The 24,755-nt window shown below is 40.7% G+C and overlaps 1 protein-coding gene across 15 annotated transcripts in view; it reads left to right on the top strand.

Annotated features, from left to right (window-relative positions):
• The window catches only part of Fktn (fukutin), a 51,679-nt gene that overhangs the window by 21,430 nt on the left and 5,494 nt on the right, over positions 1 to 24,755 (top strand). For 4 of the 15 annotated variants that reach the window (NM_001363128.1, NM_001363127.1, NM_139309.5 and 1 more), the window contains 4 exons: positions 1,991 to 2,123; positions 9,083 to 9,212; positions 11,473 to 11,606; positions 12,833 to 12,960. In NM_001363128.1, coding sequence (NP_001350057.1) covers positions 1,991 to 2,123; positions 9,083 to 9,212; positions 11,473 to 11,606; positions 12,833 to 12,960 — 525 coding nt within the window. Of the gene's footprint in view, positions 1 to 1,990; positions 2,124 to 4,234; positions 4,391 to 6,926; positions 7,231 to 9,082; positions 9,213 to 11,472; positions 11,607 to 12,832; positions 12,961 to 24,755 lie in introns of those variants that run through there. The other 11 variants (XR_003954950.1, NR_156448.1, XR_003954949.1 and 8 more) reach the window with 8 other exon arrangements.

The following is a 24,755-nucleotide window of genomic DNA, read 5'->3' on the forward strand; positions in this document are numbered from 1 at the left end:
AGCCTGCTCTCTTATAGAACCCAAGACTACCAGCCCAGAGATGGTCCCACCCACAAGGGGCCTTTCCCCCTTGATTACTAATTGAGAAGATGCCTTACAGCTGGATCTCATGGAGGCATTTCCTCAACTGAAGCTCCTTTCTCTGTGATAGCTCCAGCTGTGTCAAGTTGACACAAAACTAGCCAGTACAGTGGATATATTTAAAATAGAATAATGGTACTGAGACTAGTAAGGAAAAGTTACTCCAAAGCAAGATAGAGTGTATCCCTGGATAGGGAGGTAGAGGGGGAGCTACTGAGTGGGGTACACAGAGATCTCTAGGGTAACTGGCAAATCTCAGTGTATGTGATGAAGGTGAGATCGCAAGTGTTGTAACTCATGGTCTTACGTCTTTATGTCTTATACATACACTTGAGTGTGTATGCATGTGTTATTATTACTTTATTTCCAATATGGCCTGAGGTGGTGGCTCGCAACTGTAAATCCTAGCACTCAAGGTGAAGCAGATTTGCCAGCCACAGGTGAGGCTGGGCTAAATAACAAGATCTGGCCAGCCTAGATGGAATCACAAGACATTGCCTCAGAAAACTAAGAAATTATAGGAATAAAACTAAAAATAATACTGTGTATTATATGATACCCTTAACTATCACAATGATAAAAATAATACTGTGTATAGTAGTATACCCTTAACTATCTACCAAAATGATAAAAATACTGCTGGCAAGAAATGGGTACCTGATGAGACTCATGTAAAATTAGACCATAAATGTCAACTTTATAACCCAGAGTAGTACTTTTCTTTCCCTTTGGAAGTCATTAATAATGATGTTATAATATGTTAATATACTAGACCTTGATGTAAATATAGCAATGAATGTCTTTTGCTTTCAACTTCGTCATTTATAAGAATTTTCATAACAAAGTCCTTTTGGGGCACTTTTCAGAGATACACTGCTCACTGTTATGCCATAGAACTATAAGGCACATTTATTCTGTCTTCATCTTAGTGTTTAAAACTACCCATGCGAGAAAGAGCTGAAAAGGTGGTCAGAACTGGAGAAGTCAGGAATATCGTTGGCCAAAATGATTCCGGGTTGTCAGAAACAGTTTGTTGACATCTTCGGCTACTTATATTTATGCATTTTTTCTTATTTTGTGTTTTAAACAGGCTTTTTAAGTAAGCCATTTAGTTCTTCAACTAGTAAAAGTTTACTTCAAAGTTTAGTTAATAATTTAGTTCAAAATCACCGACCAAAAAATAACTTGTGAGTGTGACATGTGCCAGCCTGTAGATAAAGCCGTCTGTGTGCTTTATAGTTTCACATAGAGGAGTAGAAAGTGCCCAAGCAGTATTCATGCGGGTGGGTTGCAGGCGTCTCTCCGGTCAGCGAGGCTTCTGGGTTACCATGATTCACTTGGAGTTTATAACTGTAAGAACTGTAACTGTAACTGTTTATAACTGTAACTTTAAAATAAGTTAGTAACTGAAAATGATGTCATTCAACTTTCATTTCTGCTTAAAATGCCAGAGTACCTGGAAAAACTATTGTAGACGCAGAGGCCTGTAATCCAGTTACCTGGGAGGCTGAGGCAGGAGGGTAGCAAGTTCAGTGCCAGCTTCAGCTATTTAAGCAGAGCTTGTTCCCCCCCACCCCCCAAAAAAAGAAAAAACTTTTAATTTAAGGTGCTAGGGTGTAGCTCAGTGGTAGCATGTACAAGGCCCTGGGTTCCATCCCTCGAGGGAAATCGATTCTCCTTCCCCTCAGATTTAGCTACATAAGTGAAAATACTTAAAACTCAAACTCTGTGTTGCTACTTGATGTCTGATTTTCAAGGTCCTAATAAAGTTGCTGATTGATGCCCAAAAGATTTGAAGAAAACTCACATGATGTTTAGCTTCTTTGTTGGTGTTTACTGTCTTAAAAGGCTGGCAGTGCTCTGGGTTAAATCTTGATAGTAAAGTTTCTTTTTAACTTTTGTTTTTCAGGCCAGAGTTACAGCAAGTTACTGTTGATGGACTAGATATGCTTATTCCGAAAGACCCAGGGCGCTTTCTAGAAGAAGTACCTCACTCCAGATTTATCGAGTGCAGGTATAAGGAAGCTCGGGCGTTCCTCCAGGTTAGAAACAACCAAAACCTGCATTTCTAAGCTAAAGCTAAGGAGAGGATTTGCTTATTTTAGTTTATAAGAGGAGATGGAGAGGCTTCTGCAGACTAGGCTCAAATGGCTTCTTAAGTCGATCACTGATTTTCCTCTCATTTAAAGTTAAACACTAAACTCTGTTTCCCCGAGTGCTGGGGATGTAGTCTAGTCGGTTGAGTACTTGTCTAGCATGCACAGGGCTTGAGTTTGCTCTCCGTCTCCACATGAACCAGGCATGGTAACAGGTGCCTGTAATCCCAGCACTTGGAAGATAGTGGCAGAGAGTTGAAGGTGACGCTCCACTATGTGGTGAGTTCACAGGCAACCCTGACCAACAGACGCTATCTCAAAAGAAAACTTGAATTCTGCTGGCTAATACGGCAGGCTTGTAACCACAGCCAGCACTCAGCCAGAGATCTCAAGTTAAAAGCAGCCCTGAACCTCACGCATGGGCGCGCGAACACACACACACACACACACACACACACACACACACAGAGGCAGGCAAACTTTTTTCTTCCCTGAATGGAGAATGATCATATACTTATTACTTTATTGTTTTATTTCATTAGATCCTGATAGGATTAACACTGGCTTATTCCACAGCTATGATAGCTCATTAACTGTTTTAAAGTTACTTTTTTTTTTTTTAAAGAAGTCCAAGTTGGCTTAGAATATAGCCACTGAAGAGGGGTCATGTGAATTTAGAAAGGTTTTTTTTTTTTTCCTAAGTTTGGCACTGAGTATGTGTGTGTGTGTGTGTGTGTGTGCGCGTGCGTGTGTGTGTGTGTGTTTGGCAAAGAGCTATACAAAGACCGGCTGAATTTTCAGCTTTTCCTCTACTGTTCTAACTTTGTAGGTTTCTGACTGTAGTGATATAAAAATGATTTTGGTGGGCGTAAAAGTTCAACTGTAACAAGTCATATGAGACCAGAAAGGCAGTGAAAACAGGCCGTTGGACTGTGGGGATTTGGTACCCCAGTTCTACTTGCCCTTCACTTTCTGGGGTTCTCTGCCTCTCCTCACAGAGATCTGCCTGCCTCTGTGCCATCATGGCCAGCTCTCCAGTTCTTCACTTGAGTGCTGGCCCCGATTCCCCTCAGGCATGAGCTGTGACTGGTGAGCTACACCCTTTTCTCCCCCAAGTTGCCCTTTGATTGTAGTGTTTATCACAGTACTGGAGAGCAAGCTAGAGCACATAGGAGCTACTAAGTGCCAGCTCTTTCATTGCTGCCCCAGGTCCAAGACTCAAATACAAGGCTTCTCACATACTGTATGCTGATACCCAAGACAGCCCAAGAGGTTCTTCTAGCTCTTCCTGGTCTTTTGAATTTATTACTGTAAGGCTGTCAAATTTACTGAGCTTCGTGGTAGAGGCTAGAGAGCAGCATGTGTGTTAGGCCTGTTGTGCAGGCAAGTTCTGCCTCCACCACACAGTGATAAGAGGTAGGAGGGATGGATTCAGTGCTTCTTCCTGCCCTATGGGCATTGCCCACCTCTGCCCTAGCAGTTGCCATGGTGAATTGTGAGTGTCTTGCTTCCTCCTAATTTTGGGAGCTTCCTGGTAGCAGGCGTCTTAGTTTATTCACGACAGTCATTGCAGCCATGTCATTAGTGATGCCTGACTTGTTTTCACCGCTGCCCTTGTGATGTGCAGTGACTAGAGGGCTTGGTCATGGTCTTACTTTATCCTCTTACATTAGAACCATGAGTAAGATACCAGGAGTGTACACTTTCAAATTAAAGTTGGCATACACCCATTTGAACACTTGATGGCGCCAAACAGTCTTAAATGGTTGTAGAGATGAACTAATCCAATAACCCTAGTAGAGTACCCCCTAGCATTCTCGTTTGTTTTAATAATGATATTTTAAAAGCAGTGTCTGACTTATGTAACAGTTGCCAGTACAATAGAAATAATGCCTCTTTTTTTCTGGCACATTTGAGAGTAATCTATAAACCAGTATCCCAAAGCCTCACATAGCTTAGTTCTTTCTAAAAACACAACAGAACAAAACTAGACTATTTCCTATGTCTGAACATGAAAATCAAGAATTAACATAAATTGCTTTTAATCTCAATCTAAGCTGCGTATGATGGCACATGCCTGTAATCTTCATGTTTGGAAAGCCAGGGCCGGAGGATTGCCAAAAGTTCCAGGCAAGCCAAGGCATATGGCAAGACCAATTTAAAGACAACAACGAAAGTCCACATTCACATCTTGCTGGTTGTCCTCATAATAGGTTTGTATTGAAAGGATTCTGTTTACAATCACATGCTATACTGATTTCCTGTTTCTTTAATTTCTTGTAGTCTGTGCTGGGTTCTCTACCAGTTTGGGTAACTACTCTCATAGCTTTGATAATTTTGGAGGTTATATTATTTTGTAGACTGTCCCTCTGGTTTTCCTCATAAAGAGCATGGCAGTGCTGCTATGCTTGCTCTTCTCATTATGTCCCAGAAGGTGCTACCTGACCCCCTGTTACTGCTTCTCGCCTGGCTTTTCCTGAGGAAGCGTGAACAATTAGTGTTCACCCCAGATAGGACACTAACAGCACACTGAAAACCGATTCCACCCGAGTCTAGCGTGGTGAACCCCTGAGTTTGTTAAGGTTACTTCCGAGACCATGGGTGAGAAGTTCCAGGAGTCTGATGTCTCTGTCAGCTGCATCACCACGAAGCTCACCTCTGTGTGAGGAACACTTAGAAAAGCTGTGTACCCTGAAGTTCCACACAGCACCAGGGGGCATCATCAGTCTCAGCACCTACTATGACTGCCTAGGGGCAAGGCCTTGGGGATCTCCTGAGACCTTTAGTTCTCATGACTTCTCGAGTCCTGTGGCCTCCCTTCTCCCTCTGGCGGGAATGTTCAGAGGAAGGCCACAGAACACTGCTGGGGTTGCATCCTGCCTCTTACCTGCTGCCTTCACTTTTGTGCTATTGCATTTTTCCCTTTGTAATCAGAAGCATTTGTTTGCAAGCTACTTTGTAACTATTAAAATATTATATTTCTTATCAAATTTATTGTTAAGATAAGAGACTCATGGTTTCCTGTTTAATGAGTTATTTTAATCTTCAGATTGGTCCACATTTGGCCAGTTAAAAACTCTTCCGGATAGCTTTTGTATCTTCTGGCTTATCTCATTCTTTCTTCCATTTTAGTAAAATACAGATATTCTAGGCTCATCCTGTGATTTTCCTATCCCAGCTCTGGGGTCAGCCATTTCTCCTGAGTCCTTGTAGAAGCCGACATCTGGGGAGTAGGTAGTATGCCCATTGCTCTTTGGGTTTTGCTGTACACAGCTGTCTCACTTAATAGAAACATTGTGCATATGTCTGTATATATTTATTTCTGTGTCTATTTGATGAAATCTGTAAATTCAAATCATTATTTCCACCCTGATTAAGTTATAAGAGCTAGCTAAACAACATTGGATAACCTATCAGGGGACTGGAGAAAACTGTTTGTCCATCTGTTAGCAGCCATTCACTGCCTATAGCTCTTCATCTAGGGATTAGGGCCTTATGAGATTTCTCCCATCCACACTGTAATGTCAGTGGTACTCATTGTACCTGTAGTCCTGTTGAGGTGACCATATTGTTAAAGTTTGGGGGTTCATGTCGTGTCCTCTATAGAGGATGCTGTCTGACAGTGTGATCTTTTCACTCTGAGTCCTGCCCCTCTTCCATAGAACAGGGATTGGGTTGTACATGTATTGGCTGAGCTAGGCACCCCACGTTCAGTTCTCTGCATTGTGGCTAACTGTGACTCTCTATGGTGGTCTCCATGTGACGTAGAAAGAAGCTTCATTGATGAGGGGTGAGAGCTATGCTTACTGTGGCTGCAAGGCAAATACTCGTATTCAGAATTCAGTAGAATTACACTGGCTTAGGAAAGGGGCAGTAGTAGGTTCTCCTCTAGGCTCCATGACCTCTTTCCTCCCCTGGCCGGGTTTACAAAACCAGGCACGAGATCCTTCCTACTGAGCAAGCCTTAAGTCCAATTAGGTGGCTGTTGGTTACTCCCAAGATGTAAGTGCCACTGTGGAATCCTTGGTGGCATCTCGCCATGCGGCTCATTGATGTGGTGTAGGGTTTGTAGTTGAGTAAGGCTGTTACTGCTTTTCTCCTTTGCAGTTTGCATGAGCACCTTCAGATGCTATGAGAGGCAGTCCTCAGGAATAAGGCTTCCAGGTCATTTTTAGCTAGATTCCTCTGAGTCCCGTGAATAAAGTGTGTAGTGTCTTCAGCTAGTGCCTTCCCTTCATGTTCTGAAAGGCAACCAAGGACAATGGCTTATATCGTTTGGGAGTTTCTTGGACTCCTCTGATCAACAGCTTGAAGAAAGGTTTCTCATAAGGCAAGAATTTTTTAACAGAAAGGAAAATTGTAGCCTCAAGATATCACTTAACACTGTCATATTGGCTTAGCATGTAGTCTACATGGCAGCTGGGTCTGTAAACTTTAGCTCTAGGCATTCCTTATAACAAGCATAGGAACATATATCTCCCAATCCAGTCGTGTGCTCTAAAAAAAGCAGTGGCTCAGGAAAGGGATATTTTATTTCAGGAGATTCTTTATAGTTTGCTTAATCCATAAGAACAATTTACCTGCAAGGAGCGCTCCTTCATAAGACACTTTGTTCCTGAAGAGAGCCATTTAGTGGTTCCATTCCTTATTGTCCCAGTGACATCTCTGTAAACTGTATCTCTCCTGCATTCTTGTAAAGGAACCCAGTTACTTTAGGACATTGTCAGAAGTAGTTACTTCCTCCTTTAGTCTCCCTACAGTATTTGCTGCTCACCTCCTCAGGAGCACACGACATTCCAGCGTTATAGATTCCGTGGGGAGAAGTGCGGTGCCTGCTCTCGTGTGTACAGCCTCACTGAGGAGACTGAGACAAAACCAACAGTAACAACTAAAGTAAGAATGAACATGCGGGGCCAGAGAGACAGCTCAGTGGTTAAAAGCGCTGGTTCTCCTCCAGAGGACCAAAGTTTGATGCCCAGCACCCACGTGGCGGTTCACAACCATCTATAACCTCAAGAGATTTCATGTTCTCTTCTATCTCCATGGATACCAGGCATGTACATAGTACACAGACATAAAAAATATTAATTTTTTAAAGAATTTAAAAGTATGTGTGAGTGGTGACTGTTGTAGGTTAATGGAGGAGCTGACTGATGTATTTGGCTTTGTGTATTAGTACATGATCAGTGGGAACACTGGGAAAATAAACTCACCTGTCTTTTAGGAAAACTGGGTTATTTCTCAGAGACTGGATCGAAAACATGATTTTCATTGTATTCAGAGTCAGAGGCACACTAAAAAAGAAAACAGCATATAAGGTCACATAGGCTAGAAAGGCTGTGCCATATTGCTTTTGTTTGGGTGGTTACTTGATTTTGTTTTTGTTTTTTTTTTTTTGAGATAGGGTTTCTCTGTGTAGCCCTGGCTGTTCTGGACCTCACTTGCTCTGTAGACCAGGCTGGCCTCAAACTCAGAGAGATCGTCCTTTAAAAGCATGGGCCACCACTGCCGGGCTGAGAAGTTGCATTTTATTGCTATAACAGGACATGTAAAAAGAGGCTAGTGATGAAGGCAGAGCAGAAGGCAGGAGGGACCTGTGTCCTTGCTCTTCTAGGCCAAATAGCTTACATTTTGTTCCATAGTGAGCTATCACTGAAGAATTCATCCTGTTTTCTTCAGTTACAGGATAAAATGCAGTAAATCCAAACAAGCAACATGACTAAGTAAAGATGATATTATACAAAACTGTGTATTTTACAGAAGGCTTTCACTTAGACCTGTAGAGTGGTTCTGCAAAGCACAGTTACTGTCTTTAAGTTATAAATAAATGAAGTCAGTAGTGGCAATGAAATTTGCTTCCTCCGTTCTCTTGTTCATTCATGAGACGTGGAGATACTGGTGTAGACATGGGTATTTGATGTCTTTTCTTCATCAAGCTTACACTCTTGTGAAAGGAGATGGACCTAGAGCCAAACACAGGTTATCTGATTCAGAAAGTGTCCTTCCCTGCTTGACTACCCAGTGTCTAAAGAGAAGTAAATGACTGTACAATGGAAACATCATGTAATCTATTTTGTTTAATGCTTCTAGCTGTGTAATTAGCTCTTCTTTTCCCCCAGCTGCCCAGCCTGCTAAATTCTGATGTGCAGAGAAAAGTGATAACAGTTGAAGTCTCATCATTGGGGAATACTAGTTCCTTCCATTCTTTCCTTCTAAAGTGGTTCTTCTAGAATCTATCCTAATTGTTTTAATGTGTGACTAGGAAACTCTGATTTCTGGGCGTGTTGGGTCTATGAGTTTGTGCCTGTGTATATAGATGTATGGGCACAGTTGTGCACTTGTATCTGTGAGGCCAGAGGCTAACACTTGGTGTCTTCCTCTACTACATCTTGTTTCTGTCCACTCCCAAGTCTCCTGCACTCCTGCCCAATGCACCCCCTTCTGCCTTCATTTCCTTCATGTTTATAATCCACAGAATCCACTTAGTACTTGTACATGCACTTTGACATGGGCCATCCACCAGAGCTTGGACAAGTTAGCAGCAGACACACTCCTTCACCTTAGGTTTTAGATAGGTCTCTCACTAAACTTGGAGCTGCTGGAGACTGGTTGGCCAGTGAGCTCCAGGGATCTGTCTGTCTGTCCCTACCTGCACAGCATGGGTGTTGCAGGCACACACACCAACACTCCCAGCTTCTATCTGGGTGTTTAAAATCCAGGTTCAGGCCCTCATGCTCCCATGGCAACACATTACCCACTGAGCCAACCCAGGCCCCCTAAATTTGGATTTTTTTACAATGGAAAAACGATGCACTGTTAATTTCTCAATTTGATTCAAATATCGTATTAGTGTTTCTAGAAGTTTAGGGATTGTTATAATAGATAACTGTTTGTTAACCCTGCAGCAGTACATTGATGATAATACTGTGGATGCTATGGTCTTTCGAAAGAGGGCAAAGGAGTTACTGCAACTAGCAGCCAAGACGCTGAAGGACCTGGGAGTGCCCTTCTGGCTGAGCAGTGGGACTTGTCTAGGTAAAAATGCTTTACTTTTTCTCTCTCTGTCTCTGGCTTTAGGAGTAAATGCTTGTGGTAATCAGGCATCAGTAATATTGACAGTGTACTATTTATAATCAGAATAAGCATTAGTGTACAAAGCAAAGATGCATTGACTGCTTTAAAAAAGTAATTGATAAAATATAAAATAGAACCTTCTTTAAAAAGATTTATTTATTTATTTATTTATTTTATGTTTACTAGTGCTCTATTTGCATGTACACCTTCACACCAGAACAGGGCATCAGGTCACATTATAGATGATTGTGGACCATCATGCAAGTGCTGGGAATTGAACTCTGAACTTCTGGAAGAGCAGCCAATGTACTTAACCTCTCAGCCATCTCTCCAGCCCTATAAAATAGACTCTAAGGTCACTTGTATTTACTACAAGTTATAATGTGTACAAATTTACATCAGACATGTATATTATGGTTGGTTTTCAGGTGATTCTTAAATTACCTTTGTTATCCTGAACACCTTTGTTTTCTCAAATATTATTATTGCTTTACATTAAAATAACAACAGAAACGTTTACATTGCAGGAGACATTTCTAGTGAGAGGAAGATTGAAGGCATGCTCTGAGGTCATCCATTAGCATTTCTAGGTCACTGAGGGCATCACTGGTTTGGCATCACCACTCACTTGAGATGGGGAAAGATACTTTTGTAGTCTTACGCAGCAGCTATTAAACTCTGGAGAAGGTTTCCAGATACACATTCATTAGGTCAGCTTCTTGGAATTTAGAATTATGTAGATCCTTAAGGTTGTTCTTTTTATCTGTTCCTTCGCAATTATTACTGTAGGTGATATCTATGTTTTGATTGTGACTATATTTGTACAAAGGTTAATTCATCTTTTAAAAATGACACCATAGAATTTGATGTCCAATTCAGGACACTTAGAGACTGAAAGGAAATGCCTTAAATAATTGTACGGCAGGTTGTAACCTAGGATTCGTGGCTCTCCTACAGAGTAGGTTATGTGAAAGATTACACACTTAGACTGGGTGTGGCACACACCTGTAACCCAGCACAGGAGGTAGAGGCAGAAGGCTCAGAAGTTCAAGGCCATAGCTACATAGCAAGTTCAAAGCCAGTCTGGGATACATGAGACCCTAAATTAGAAACAAAATAATAAAAACATAAAAGATCACAGTGGTAATCTCTTGTATATATGATATTTGCTTTAGAGTTTAACTTTTTAGAGAAGCAAGGTTGTTTTATAGTCAGTAATTAAAAATTCTTAGTCATTTGTCATGATTCGAGTTTTTAGCCTCGAGTTTATTTCATTTATAAAATAAGAGAATTGTATTTGATGGTACTGTGTATTAAATGATATTTATAGTATTTAAGGAGCCTTCGATTTTACATTTTGGTGGGCGGTTTTGTGGGTGGGTGGGGTTAATTTTGTTATAATTCAACAAATAATATTACCCAGTAGCAATGCCTATCAGGGTGCCTATCAGACATTTCCATACTTCAAAGCCATTTGAATAGAAACATTAGAAGGTAATAGGGAAGACTCAGGAGCTATTAGTAATGTTAGGGAGTAAGCTTTCTTAGAATCAACATTCTGAGGCATCTAAACAAGGAGATGCACAGGAATCACTGGGAAATAGCTTTGCTGGACATCAGACCTTAATCAGATCTTTTTAAGTGACCATTGCTTATGAGCTGTTTGGAATTGATAAGTGCTATAAGTTATGGACTCAGGAAAGTCCATTAAGAGAACTAAATATTCTTAGCACATCTTAAGGCAGTCTCAGTCATGAAATGTTAATGATTAAACTCTGAACAGCAGTTGTTTAAGTGGATCATCTGTTTACCATATTATTAAAGGTAATGATCTATCCAGAAGTTATTATGGATCCTGAAAACTTTTTCTTATTTCCATAGGATTCATTGTGTAGCTTTGGCTGTTTTGAAACTCACTGTGTAGAACAGAACAGGCTGGCCTAAAGGTGTGAGCCACCACGCCTGACATCATTAAAGCCTTTGAGGAAGCTGAGTACTCAGACCAGGGAAATAAAGAAAAAGGGAGAGAAAGAGGGAGATTGGTTCTTCAAGGAAACGCCTAGTCGTTTAGTTTGGGATTTAACTTTTAAAAAATAATCTTGCCAAAGCATCCCAACTTTAACCCTATGAAATCATATAACCATTACTATAAAGTTTGTTCATTATAATGACTAATTTTCCAAATATAATTTAAGCCTTTTATCCCCTTCCCCTACTTTAGGATGGTATCGGCAGTGCGGTATTATTCCTTACAGCAAAGATGTCGACTTAGGGATTTTTATACAAGATTACAAACCTGATATTATTTTGGCATTTCAGGAAGCAGGACTTCCACTCAAACACAAGTTTGGGAAGGTTGGTAATAGTCAAATTAATATTGTAAATAGTGTGTCTCTATTGTAAAGTTTACCTTATCTACTGTATATATACTTAAATTTGTGACAAACATAGTTTTATCACCCAGTACTTATCAGGATAGGCTTGTGGAAGCCATTATCCCTTAAGATTTCTGTGCTCCTTAAAGGGAAGCTAGAAAATTCAGCCTTTTATTAATAGTGAAGAAAGAAGGTTCTTTGGTCCTTGTAAGAGGCTGTATTGCTGTTTTATTAGGCGATGGTATGGTACAAAATTAATATAAAGCTAAGATATCTGAAGTTATTTTTTTTTTCTGAGTATCTTATTCTATGACCATTTAGGACAGATTTCATAATAACATCAGCACAAATATCCATTGCTTGCTAAGGGATAGAAATTTGGAGTCATGTCTTGTCTTACTCATCTGTCCTAAGGTGAGCAACTTCCTTAGAAGCTAGCAAGAGCCAGGGCACCATGGCCTAGATGAACTCTTACTTTACACCGTTTGATTACTGTTCTAGAAGCCCATGATCCTTTGTGATAATCCTGCTCTTAATTTGTCCACAGAGGAGTATTATCCTGCAAAGCAATTTTTAAAAAAAAGGGAAAAGTTCATTCCTGGAAAATTATTTCTCACAATAGGAAATAATCATTCTAATTTAAAAAATACACACACACACACACACACACACACACACACATTTAATGTTTTCTGCAGCCAAGCAAAGCAATAGCTTTATTCGTTCAGCAGCCACGTGCCACGCGCTGGTGTGTGGCCCTGTGCTTTGCAGTGGAGCATACGCATGGATGCATTAGCTTTTACTTCCGTGAGGGTCACATGAGTTGTTAAGTGATGCTGTTGAAGGCACACACGCATCAAGTCCAGCGTGAACCACACTTTTAGGATAAGTTTCCTTTCTTCTTTAGTTAGAAATGGGCTTGGGAATATGATGTTTCCATTTTCCCAGTAGAGTGACAGTTTTAAATACCAGGAGGCATTTACTCAGGAAGTTTTGTCAGTTTAAGAACCGTTGGTTTATATGCATTTAAGAAAAGTTAGTATAGCATCCCACTTTCTGAAGCTGCTATTTCGCAGAACTTAAGGTTAAAATCCGTGCATCTTAGAATTAATGCTTTCTACATAAAACATTAACATATTTCCTTTTTTAAAAAATGAAAGTGTGTTCCTGTTGTTTCAGTCTGTAAAGGTTTTCACTCTCCTATAGGTGGAAGACAGCTTGGAACTATCCTTCCAGGGGAAAAATGATGTAAAACTTGATATTTTTTTCTTCTATGAAGAGGCTGACCATCTGTGGAATGGAGGCACGCAGGCCAGAACGGGAAAAAAGTTTAAGTATGAATCAGATAAGTGCTTACTAAACAAAAAGGGGCTCTGGGGGTCACTCCAGAAACGAGAAAGTCTGCTACTGTGCTGTCGCTTACCTAGAGCCCAGCTTTCCTGTGAAGCTCTCAGAACTCACTGTGGGGAGTGCATGAGGAGGGATCACCAAGGCTGCTCAGCTGAGGACTTATGACCAAAATCTTGAGTTACCATAGGACAAACAGCAAAATATCAAGCCCACAGCCTAAGGCAGAAGTATGTCTGTCAGAGTTATAGCGCTTGATAATCTATAGCAATGCACAAACAACTGTTCCAGACAGTGGACTCTATAGACTTCGTATTTTCGGCCACTGTTCCACATGGCCTCCATAATATACTTGACAGTAAGAAGTACTTAGCATAGTACTTAGCACTTAGCAAGTTAACAGCATGTAGGATTATCACTGATGCAGTCACCTAATGTCATGATTCTTTTATAGTTACTATCATTGCTGCTATTGGTAGTCATGTGACCACAGGCATCAATTTGAGTCATTAAGCAGGAAGGAGACTATTCTGTATACATAGAGGAGGAATTCTAGACTTACAGTGTTGCTGTTCTTAGGTTCATCTATCCTACGAGGGTCCCTGAGTCTTCACGTGAAGATTGTAAAGTAAATTTGTTTTGGAGGTTTGAGAGTAATCCAGACCTTTTTCTGAAAGTCATAAATTATCTCCAAATTGACTCTCATCGTAGAGCATATTCTTTAAACTTTTGTTAGTTATAAAAACTACTTTGCTTTATGACAACAAATGCTATTGAGTAAATCCAATTATAAAGTACATAGGAATACAGATTTTTATAGGAAGAAAAATGAGCCAGAGAGATGGTTTAGCAGGTAAGACACTTCCTGTCAGGCTAAACAACCTGAGTTGGATCATTGGGGACATACATGGTGGGAGGAGAGACCAACTCCCACAAGTTGTCCTCTGATAGCCACACATGCAGCACACTGTGCCCACTACAGGTGTACATACAAACACAAAAAACGATTAAAATTTTTAAATATACTTAGAAATAAGTAAATTAATGAGCATATAAGTGTCTTGGTCATGGTTATTACTGCTGTGATGAAACACCATGACCAAAAAGTGAGTTGGGGAGGAAAGGGTTTACACTTTCACACTGTAGTCCATCATCAAAGGAACTTAGGGCAGGAACCTGGCGGCAGAAGCCATGGACGGTACTGTTTAATCATGGCTTGCTCAGCCCGCTGTATTATAAACCCCAGGACCACCACTCACAATGGGCTGGGCCCTCCCCATCAGTCACTCATTTAAGAAATGCTGTACAGGGTTCCCTACAGTGTGAGCTTGAGGAATTTTCTTAATGGAGCTTCCTCCCTCTCAGATGACTTTAGCTTGTGCTGAGCTGACATCAGCTCCCCAGCTGAATAGTAAGTAGTACCTAAAGTTAGTTAGGTGAGGGGGTGGGGGTTGGAAATATGCACAGTTTGTCTATTCAAAATATAACAGAGATGTGAAAGTTGGTGTCTAGAGTTTTTTCCTTACAGACTGCACACCATAGAAGTTAGGATCCCAGAGCCAGCTTTTGAGTCCCAGCTGTATGTGTTACACAACAGCAGGTTTCTTATTTGGCCTCTCTGCATAAGGTTTTTCCACTGAGAAGTGGAAATAATATTAGACTTTGCCATGCAGCCTTGTTTTAAGGATTAAAACTATTAATATGCTGGGAGGGATTTTAAGAGTGTCATGATATCCTGAATGCTATTAGCTGGTGTTAATACCACTACAGTAATAGCAACAAAAAATTATGCCTTTCTTAGGCTTATGACAGATGTACTAATGAGCTCGTTATGAAGTAGCTTCGTCTGCTTTTTGAGAAGTCATGTAAGCCGTCACTCTTCTGTCTTAGATTTCCCACTAAGGGTGAGTTTGTCTTCTCCCGGGTGTGGTCCTGACCCATAATCCCCAAAGGAGGCGCTCGTTTCAGCCGCTGCGCTTCTGGTAGAGACAACTTTGGTTCTCCTCACAGCTCGTTCCAGTCGCAGTGTTTGGGAAGTGTGAAGCGCTCTCACTAACGGAGAAGTGAGCAGTGAGGGAGCTGTCTGCACAGATGGTGTGCGTCCCACACTTCCTGTCATGAAACTATGACCTTAGAAGGCAGAGAAAAGAACAGGGGAGGCTGTGTAGAGTGGTTTCTTTGGAAGACTCCCCAACCATATGCCATAGTCAGCACTATTTACTTTAAGGAAATACAGGATGTACCACACGGCCATTTTCAAAGGGGAAAACCTGAAACTGTGATGGGGTCCGCTTCAGTCCAGTGTAACTCACACACCAGCTCAATGCAGATGACAACAATGTATTGTAATGAAGCTGCTGCTGATCCATCAGGGCCGCGCTGGGCTGCAGCAATGAGCCAGACTCTCCCAGAGTGGTTAAGCTTGCAAATCATAAGATCCATGCCAAATCATTGTCACATTCTCCTACCAATCAGGATGGGAGTCGGTTCCTGGGCCTGGGAATATGAACGTTTAACCCTGTCAGCAAGATGGAGAAGTTGTCCCTGAGATGGCTGAACTCTGACAACTGTCTCCTTAAAACAGAAGCTGTTCAGCTATTAGGAAGCCCCCAGCTCCCCTGGGGCCTGGGACCTTGAACCTAATTTCTCCCTATGATTAATGGAGTCTGAAAACAATACGGCAGTACCTAGGACAAGCTTATTTTGCTAGTTTCCAATAAAGAGTAAGAGTTGGTTTTTGTTTTTAATTTTATAGTACTGTTTAAAGCAAAACAAACAAAAAACCATGTGTTGTTCATGTTGAGAAAAAAAAAAAAAAAACCTGTGGAATGCTTAGCATTTTTTGAAGGAAGGAACTCCATGGGAAACGCTTCTTGTACTACACTGGGCTCCACTTGCCTTCAGACTGAAAAATTGAAATCTAAGATTTAATAAAAATTTTACTATTAGTAGCAACTGTAAAGATGGAGTTACCAGAATGTCTGCTAGATGTGGCCCACTGTATATAGTTTTAGATAATTTTATATTACACGTGCTTGAGGAAGCTTAAGACAGTGATATGAAGGTAATTCTGTCTAAAGCTGTGGACCATTAATAACTGTGCCACTCTCTAACCTCAGGCTTGTTTTGCTCTTCCTAAATACTTGGCTTAATAGCATAAGTGAGTTGATCCTTGTCAAGTACTTAGAACAGTACTGTATTAGCCTTAAGTACTGCTTCTGTTACCGCTACTAGATTATCACTACTCTGACTTCCTAAGGTGCTGGCCTGGCACAGAGCACGGCACCTCAACAGGTGCTGATGGCTTAGTTACCCTTTAGGTGAGCCTTTTCCTCCCAGGTATCATTCAGTCTTTCGCTTCTTTAGTCCCCATTAAGTCTTTTGGTTTTTCCACTTTTATATCTTCTAAAGGTATATATTCTGTAGGTTTCATTTTCAACATTGTCTATGTTTCTCTCATCTGCATTTCATATATAGAGTCCAGATCAGGAGTAGTAAGACGTGATGACGCTCTAACAGGGTTTATGAGGGGTGGTGGGAGGGAGAGGGTAATCTGTTTAATTTTCCTGCAGACTTTGTAAGCATTATTATTAGCATTATATAAGCACAATTATATAATTATACAAGCATAATTATTAGCATTATTGCCTTCTAACGTATTCAGTGGAATGTACAGATAAAGCTATCTTAGCCCAAAGTTCATGGTAGGAAGTTTTTTCTTTTTAAATTTTATTAGCAAGCTGGGCGTGGTGGCACACGCCTTTAATCCCAGCACTTGGGAGGCAGAGGCAGGCGGATCTCTAAGTTCGAGGCCAGCCTGGTCTACAGAGTGAGTTCCAGGACAGCCAAGGCTACACAGAGAAACCCTGTCTTGAAAAAACAAACAAACAAAAAAAAACAACAAAAAATTTATTAGCTTGTATTAATTGTAAACAGTAATGAGTTTCATAAGTGCATTTTATTTCAAACATTTGGGTCAGGACGCCTTTTTTTTGTTGTTGTTTTTTTGTTTTTGTTTTTTTTAAGACAGGTTTTCTCTGTGTAGCCCTGGCTGTCTTGGAACTCCTGACAGTTAAATACCCTGTTAGGACTGACATTGTAAAGTACTGTTTCCATTATTTTTTGAGCTGCTGATTCCCTGTGGGCCTTAAACCACCTACTGTGCTTCAGATAATGTCATGAAAGGCAATAATCTTCTTCTTCTTCTTCTTCTTCTTCTTCTTCTTCTTCTTCTTCTTCTTCTTCTTCTTCTTCTTCTTCTTCTTCTTCTTCTTCCTCCTCCTCCTCCTCCTCCTCCTCCTCCTCCTCTTCTTCTTCTTCTTTTCTTCTTCTTCTTCTTCTTTTCTTCTTCTTCTTCTTCTTTTCTTCTTTTCTTCTTCTTCTTTTTTTGTCACAGCAGCAGGTTTGGCCAGGCAGTGGTGGTGAGAGCCTCCCAGCACTTGGGAAGCAAAGGCAGGCAGACCTCTGAGTTTGAGGCCAGCCTGGACTACAGTTCTATTCTAGACAGCCTGGGCTACACAGAAAAACTCTGTCTCTGAAAAGCCCAAAACAAAGAACAAACAAAAAAGCAGAATTGTTTACACCCACTTGTAACTCATTAAGTTATATGGCAACTAACTTAATAGAACTAATTGCATGTGGTTTGAAGTTGAAGCAAACAAACTTTTAGATATATATTTTATAAATAACATTTCTAACCTAAACAAAAATCAGTAATTATGAATTTGGAATAGCAATTACTGCAGACTGGGAAAGGGAGCCTAAAGTTGGTCCCTACATGCTGTATGCATGGACCATATTGATATGCACATTAACTGATATGTATTAGTCAAAAGTAAAGCAGAAATAGGGTCATGTTGTCATCATTTGGCTATGCTATATCATACAAAGAAATCTAATATCCATGCAGTTCAGATCTTAAGCAATCATGTCACATTTTTATGTAGTATCCTCAGAGCTAAGACCCATCCTTCCTCATCAGCTATTGAACTAATAAATATGGATGAAGAAATAAATTAATAGGGTTATGATATATATTGCCAGATTGTGGTCCCAAAAAGTTATTAAAATTTTTGATAGTTACCAATAATAAGTGATACTTTTATGCTACTGAATTTTACATTGTAATGTTGGTCTTTGTAAGACTGTTCCTTTGAGTCATTCCCCCCATAGCTTTTCATTAATATAGCATATCATAAAACAGGATCAGTTATTGATGAGAGGTTATGAAAGTTATTACCTGGCAACTATTTCAAAATCCATAGGCTCTTTGGTCCCACTAGATACATATCTCCCACTATTTTCTAGTCTCCATTTCAAAGTTCAGCTATGAAACATTTTAACACTTTATATTATATCATTTTAAATATTAGTTGACCACTATGTAGAAACCTCTATCTAGACTTTATACAAGTATGAGTTTAGGACAGTGGGTCCAGGAAGTCTGTTAGCCCTGGATTCAAGCCTAAGATCAGTGTTTCAACCTAAGCCTCTGAGCTTCAGATTTTCCTCAATGAGGAGAAAGACACTGCGTCCCTCACAGCATGTACTACTTAGTTGCGTACTGCAAAGTCACCGGTTGTAGGACTCAGCTCACAATAGCTCTCATCTCTTCCTAATTCCTAGAAGTCTGACTCAGTATCATCTAGTAATTAAGGGGAAATGTATTAGTATACTAAAGTCTACCGTATGTTCCAGGAGGAAGGCCGATTTCTGACACACTGTGACAGAGAGATGAATTGTAGACCTACAAAGGGTAAAGGTTGACTTAGTACAGTTGGAGTGGGGATTGCTAGTAAGTTACCTTGAGTTGACTCTTAAGAACTGGTGAAGCGTAGGAGCGATGCTGAGGACGCTAGTGAACAGCAGTTGCCAAGGTCTTCATGCTGAGCTGCAGACGCACTGGCTGATTTTCTTATGCATATGTATGCATAACGTGGAGTTGCCTGGTCATTCGATATATGTTTCACCTTAAGGACTTTGCTAAGGGATTGTTCTTTGCCATCCTTCATGCGGCCATCATTGTATTATAAGACACGCACTTGCTGCACGTTCTTGGCAGCACTTGATATTCTCTTTAGTTTTTAACCATTTTTCTTAGATATGCATTGTTACCATACCATAGATTTAATTTCCACTTTTTTGTATTCATTGACTAGCTCTGTTTTGTGGGGAACTTATTAGCTATCTTAGTGGTTTTCCTCTGAGACATCAGTTCTCTTCTCACTAACCATAGCTCTATGTATTAAAAAATCTCCTTCCAGTATGCCCTTTATTCTTTTTCCTCTCAATAGTAGCTTACTCACTGAAAGTTCTTAGTTTCAATGTAATTCTGTTTATCAGTCTTTATGTTCAGAACCTTGGTGCCCTTTTTACACAATAGTTTCCTATTTGAGGTAATGAAGGTATTTTTTGGTCGTCTTTTAGACACTGTTTTTTATGTAACAACATAAAGATCAAGTTTAACCTCCAGACTTTATTCGTATTAGTTTTTTGTTAGTATTCTCTTTCGGTTCCAAGAGTCAGTCCAGTGTGCCACATTATTTTAGACTCCTTGGCTTTTGATCCTTTATTTTAATCCAGGAGTTTAAGAATGCCACCAGTGATTCCAGATTGCCACCCCTCATTGTCCTGGCTCTTCCCAGTCAACGGCATTGACTTGCTCTCTCTGTAAAGTTTAGTACCCTGTAGACATGATCTTCCCTCCCTCCGAGTTGTCATAGATCTCCCCTAAGCCCCACACAAGTTCTTTCTGCTGAGTGTTTTAGAGTCCTTTGCAAACCTGTCTGCCCTAAATTACAGATAAAGTCCGTCTTGATAACTCTCAGGCTGAGTGAAACCTAGGTGCCGCTTGACTCTGAATCAGCTCTCTGCTGTGTGGTGAGCAGGAGAGGTGAAAGAGTGAAGCTAGGTCATTGTGCTTGTCTCTGTGTTATGGAGTTAGCTTCGGAGCTGTCCCTCGTGCACTCCCAGCCCAAGGCTGATGCTGTGCTCCTGTAGCTCCAGCTCTCAAGAAACACATCTGTCTCTGCAGGACATACAGCCGCAAAGCTAAAAGGCAGACTTGAGTAATTTCTTTAAATGAGGATATTTAAAGTGTTGGCTTTTCCCAAGTGATCCCATCTCCTGCTCTATTTATATCTTTGTATTTTGTAATATACCGATTATATCCTGGGTCTCCGTAATTGAATCTCCAGACAGGGAGGGAGGGGGGAGCAGGTGTAAGAGGAAGACTGAGGGAGAAACTGAAGAGGCAGTTTCTTCTAAAGTGAGCCTTGCTTTATTGCAAGGAGAAAATTGTACTACAAAACATCTATGGGAAGTCAAAGTTGTAATTTTTTCAAACATGTATTTTGTTAAACATAATTCTGTAAGATACTAATTTGATAGTGTCTAAAGAGACATTTCCATTACAAGACTTATGTACAGGTGTTAACAGTTATATTCAGATAAGCAGAATGGTTTGGTTTTAACCATGCTACCCAGACGTCCAACTGTTCACCTTCTGGTGAGCAGCTGCATTCATTGTGTATTCACACAATGGAATACTACTGAGTGCTGAAGGGGAATGAGTTACCAGATATACTAACATGGATGAAGGAAGTCAGATGCGAGGGGGACTTAAACTGTCCATTTTCATTTATTTGAATTGTCGGCTGAGCATAGTGGTATGCATATGGAATTCCAGCTCCCAGTAGGCTGAGTCCGAGGACTAGCCACAAGCTCAGGAGTGCCCCAGGCTCTATCTAGAATCAAAAACGCTCCCATGCAGGTTCTCTTCCGTATAGGATTGAACTCAGGTCATCAGGTATGGCAGCAAGTGCCTTTGACCACCAGCCACCACTCACTGGTTTGCTTTGTTTTGGTTTGGTTTTTTGGTTTTTCGAGACAGGGTTTCTCTGTGTAGCCCTGGCTGTCCTGGAACTCACTTTGTGGACCAGGCTGGCCTCGAACTCAGAAATCTGCCTGCCTCTGCCTCCCGAGTGCTGGGATTAAAGGCATGTGCCACCACCGCCCAGCTGGTTTTTTTTTTAATCACTTAAAATAAATGCATTTCATCCTGTAAGATTACACCTCAAAGCATTAAGTTAGGTTAAAAATACAAAAATACTTTATAATTTTGAAAACCGATGCTAAGACAAAATAGTCTGAGATTGCACATTGAGAAGTAGCACTGTATGGGCCAGAGGCAGTGAAGTTGACCAAGGAAGACCTAATTGCATGAAAACCTTGGCATCTAATTAGACAAATTAGGTAACAGACTATGATTTTTAAAATCCTTTTGAATCTGGCGTGAAATTTGAACTCCTAACTTTAACCTCTCTATCTAATTATTACATCTAAAGAGAAATTCTTCAAAAATTATCTGACAGAAAATAATTATAGCTAGAATCTTAATTTTGTCTACTCATTAATAATATAAATTGTATTTCTTCCTCTGCTGCCTTCATTTTTTTCTCGTGTGTGTGTGTGTGTGTGTGTGTGTGTGTGTGTGTGTATGTTTATTTAGGAGTAGAGAATGAGACATAAGATCTCAGACACTATTTCAGCCTATGTCCTGGAGAGTATATCAATTCCTCTATGACTCCTTCCACATGGTATCACTTGTGGTAGAATTATGAAATGTTTAGTGAAAGAGACTATTTTGTTTTTCAGTTTCTTTCAAGACATGGTCTCACTGTTTAACACTGGCTGTCCTGGAACTCACTCTGTAGACCAGGCTGCTTCAAACTCATAAGATCCACCTGCCTGTGCCCATCACATTGGGATTAAAGATGTGCACCACCACCAACCACCTAACAGTTTTTAAAAAGAAATACTCACCAGCATGCTGTGACTGTGGGTTTTCAAGAGTTGAGTCTAATGCTTGGATGAATGTGTAAGAGCAGGATTGTTAAACATATACAGATTTGAGAGTGGAAAGTATAGAGATGTCATAATGAGTCTCATTATTATATATGGTTAATACATATTAATAGGAAAATGAAATATGAAACAAAAAGGAATAGGAACTAATTGTAATAGTATGGTCTGAACACTTAGAAGGCTAAGGCAGGAGGAGTGAAAGCTTGAGATGCAACAAGAGAGTACCAGGTGTGCCTTATCAATAATACAGGGCAGCAGATGATGTTCCATAGTCATATAAAAGCTACAATAATAATGATCAAGTTTTAGTGATCAACAATTAAAAGTCACATTCAGGGCAAGGCAGAAGTAACATTTACAAATACTTAGGAAGGCTGAGAAGGTTGAGGCCTCCCAGATCTGTACTCAGAGACATAGTGAAGAAGCCAGAAGTGGTGCTGGGGAGGTGGCACAGTGGTGAAAGCATTTACCATGCAAGCCAGCAGAGCAGGTAAAGGAAGCAAGCCAAAAACCAAAAAAATTAATAAAGCAGTAAACAGTGTAAGAGGCCAATTCCACCTGTTGGTTTGTTTAAAAAAATAATTTAAAATTTTGTATAGCATACATTTAGCACAATTGATCAAGGTGTGGGAGTGGGGTTAGTAAAGATAATATTTACTCCCCAAACCCAAGATGTCTGGCCCTTTACACTTCTCGCTGTCTATGTTGTGCTAACAATGAAAAACTACTGCAGGAGACCTAGATCAAGCATTTCAGCAATGGGGACAAGATGTAAGACTGTGAGCCCAGGTGGAAACATGCTAAAAGAATAGTTTCCTAGTGCACACGCATGTTAGGGTGATTCTTTACTGTAAAGGATTGGAGGGAACACATCCCTGTGCAGAAGGCCTGGTATCCCATCCCCAGCCTGCCACAAGGGCTTGGAGGGCGGGCTGCTGACTGAATTGATGTCACTGAAAAAATTCTGTAAGCAAAAGTCTTTTAAGAAAATTTGTATTAAAAGGGCTATGGGGTGTCCTTGACTTGATGAACGGAAGATAGTGAAAACCGAGAGCGAGCACCACGTTTAATGGTGAAACTCCAGAAGCCTTTCCATTACAGTCAGCAGAAGCAGTGTTCGTGGACTCCTATTAAGTGGAACGCTGGTGTTTAGGCTCTGGAATAACAGATAAAGTGAGCGAGGATGACTATACAAGATGCTAATGTTAATAAACCGTTTGTGTTGCCTTGAAAGAAGTTCTGGGGGGAGGGGAGTTTGGCTGTGCTCTTGCAAGTGTGTGGAAAGGTCAAGTGCAGTTGTAGTTGATGGGTCTGTCTCACTTAGCCTCCTTAATGAGCACCAGTGAATACAGTGATCTGGGCTGCCGGAAACGCTTTCTTCTCATTTCGCAATTATGTCCATACATAGTACAATTACGTTGACAAAATTATTCTTAACTACCACAAAGTGGCTTTATTGGTTTCAAGGAATTTTGGAGGAAAATAAACCTATCCTCCTTTCTCGCTCACTCTCCAATCCAGCAACTGTACTAACTGCTATTTTAGGAAAAAGCAGCACAAAGTGGTTCAAGTTAGGAACAGATGGGGCAGTTTCTGTGGTAGCGAGATCTCCTAACTGTGTAGCCTAAGTTAGAGTGCCGTAGTCTAAATTCAAACCTGTTCCCATTGTGGATCCCATCCTAAGGCTTTAAAGTACAGACTGCTCTGCCAGACTTAATCATAGCTTTTAAATCTAAGGTAACACAGAGATGTAGGATCAATCAGTATTTACTGGTGACCCAGGCAATGTACATGGCGTGTGTTGTTCTGTGTGACTTCCTGCCCTTCTCCTGTCCATGTCCTGACTTCATAATTAGTTAAAATGTTTTATGGGTTGTTTGCCTCTCTATTCTAGGATGCTAAGATATTCTTTGGTTGAATAGACAGAGCAGAGAAACAAGAATCACGGAGGGTTTAGGGGATTTGGCAGCTGGGGGTTGTGGGAGGGGCAGGTGTAGGAACAAAAGCTAACACTAGAGTTGGATTGTTTTTGTATGATTTTCATGGTGTGTCTGCATTTTACATGTCCTGGGTTGGCTCTCAGATTCTTCACTGTCCCAGGCATTGTATGTGTAGTCTGCAGCCTTCTACGACGTCTGTCCTAAAGCTGTTGTCTTTCCCTCTCAGCTGTATGAGGAGACTGTAGAACTAATGGTTAAGGAGATGCTTCCTAAAGCTGTTGTCTTTCCCTCTCAGCTGTATGAGGAGACTGTAGAACTAATAGTTAAGGAGATGCTTCCTAAAGCTGTTGTCTTTCCCTCTCAGCTGTATGAGGAGACTGTAGAACTAATAGTTAAGGAGATGCTTCCTGGCTGCTGTTACTAAGGGAGATCATGTCTGCCTCACTTCAGGTTCATTGTGTCAACTTGATGGTGTGGGACAGGTGGACATTCTGCTGACCAGCAAGTGATTGCGGAGGGTGGAGGCTGATGACAGATGCTTCTGTCTCATGACAAAATGAGTAATTCCATGGCTATGAGTGTGCAGGGTAAAATTGGGACCAGCAGATGTTGCTTCTAAGCAGCATCTTATTTCTTTCTCAGTGAGGAGACTTTATGTGACCATCTTCTCAGAGAGGCCAGCTGGGTGGGGCTGTCCGCTCACCACCAGTGCCCATTGGCTTTTACTGAGGCGCTTGCTGCTTTCTTTAGAATTTATTCAGATGGACCTTCACATACGACTTCATTTCACTTAGTGGTGAGATGAGATGTTCAAAAGCAGAATCCATTCTCGGGGTTCACTTAGTGGTAAACGTGATAATCAGATACCTTTCCTCCAGTTCACTGCTCTGTCTTTAGCTTTCTAGTATATTAAACTCTTATGGTCCCTATTATTGCCATTTCAGGATTAATTACTGAAAATCCTTTTTGAGTTATGA

Source organism: Mus musculus, chromosome 4 (genome assembly GCF_000001635.26).
Source record: "Mus musculus strain C57BL/6J chromosome 4, GRCm38.p6 C57BL/6J".
In the NCBI taxonomy this organism is placed as follows: domain Eukaryota; kingdom Metazoa; phylum Chordata; class Mammalia; order Rodentia; family Muridae; genus Mus; species Mus musculus.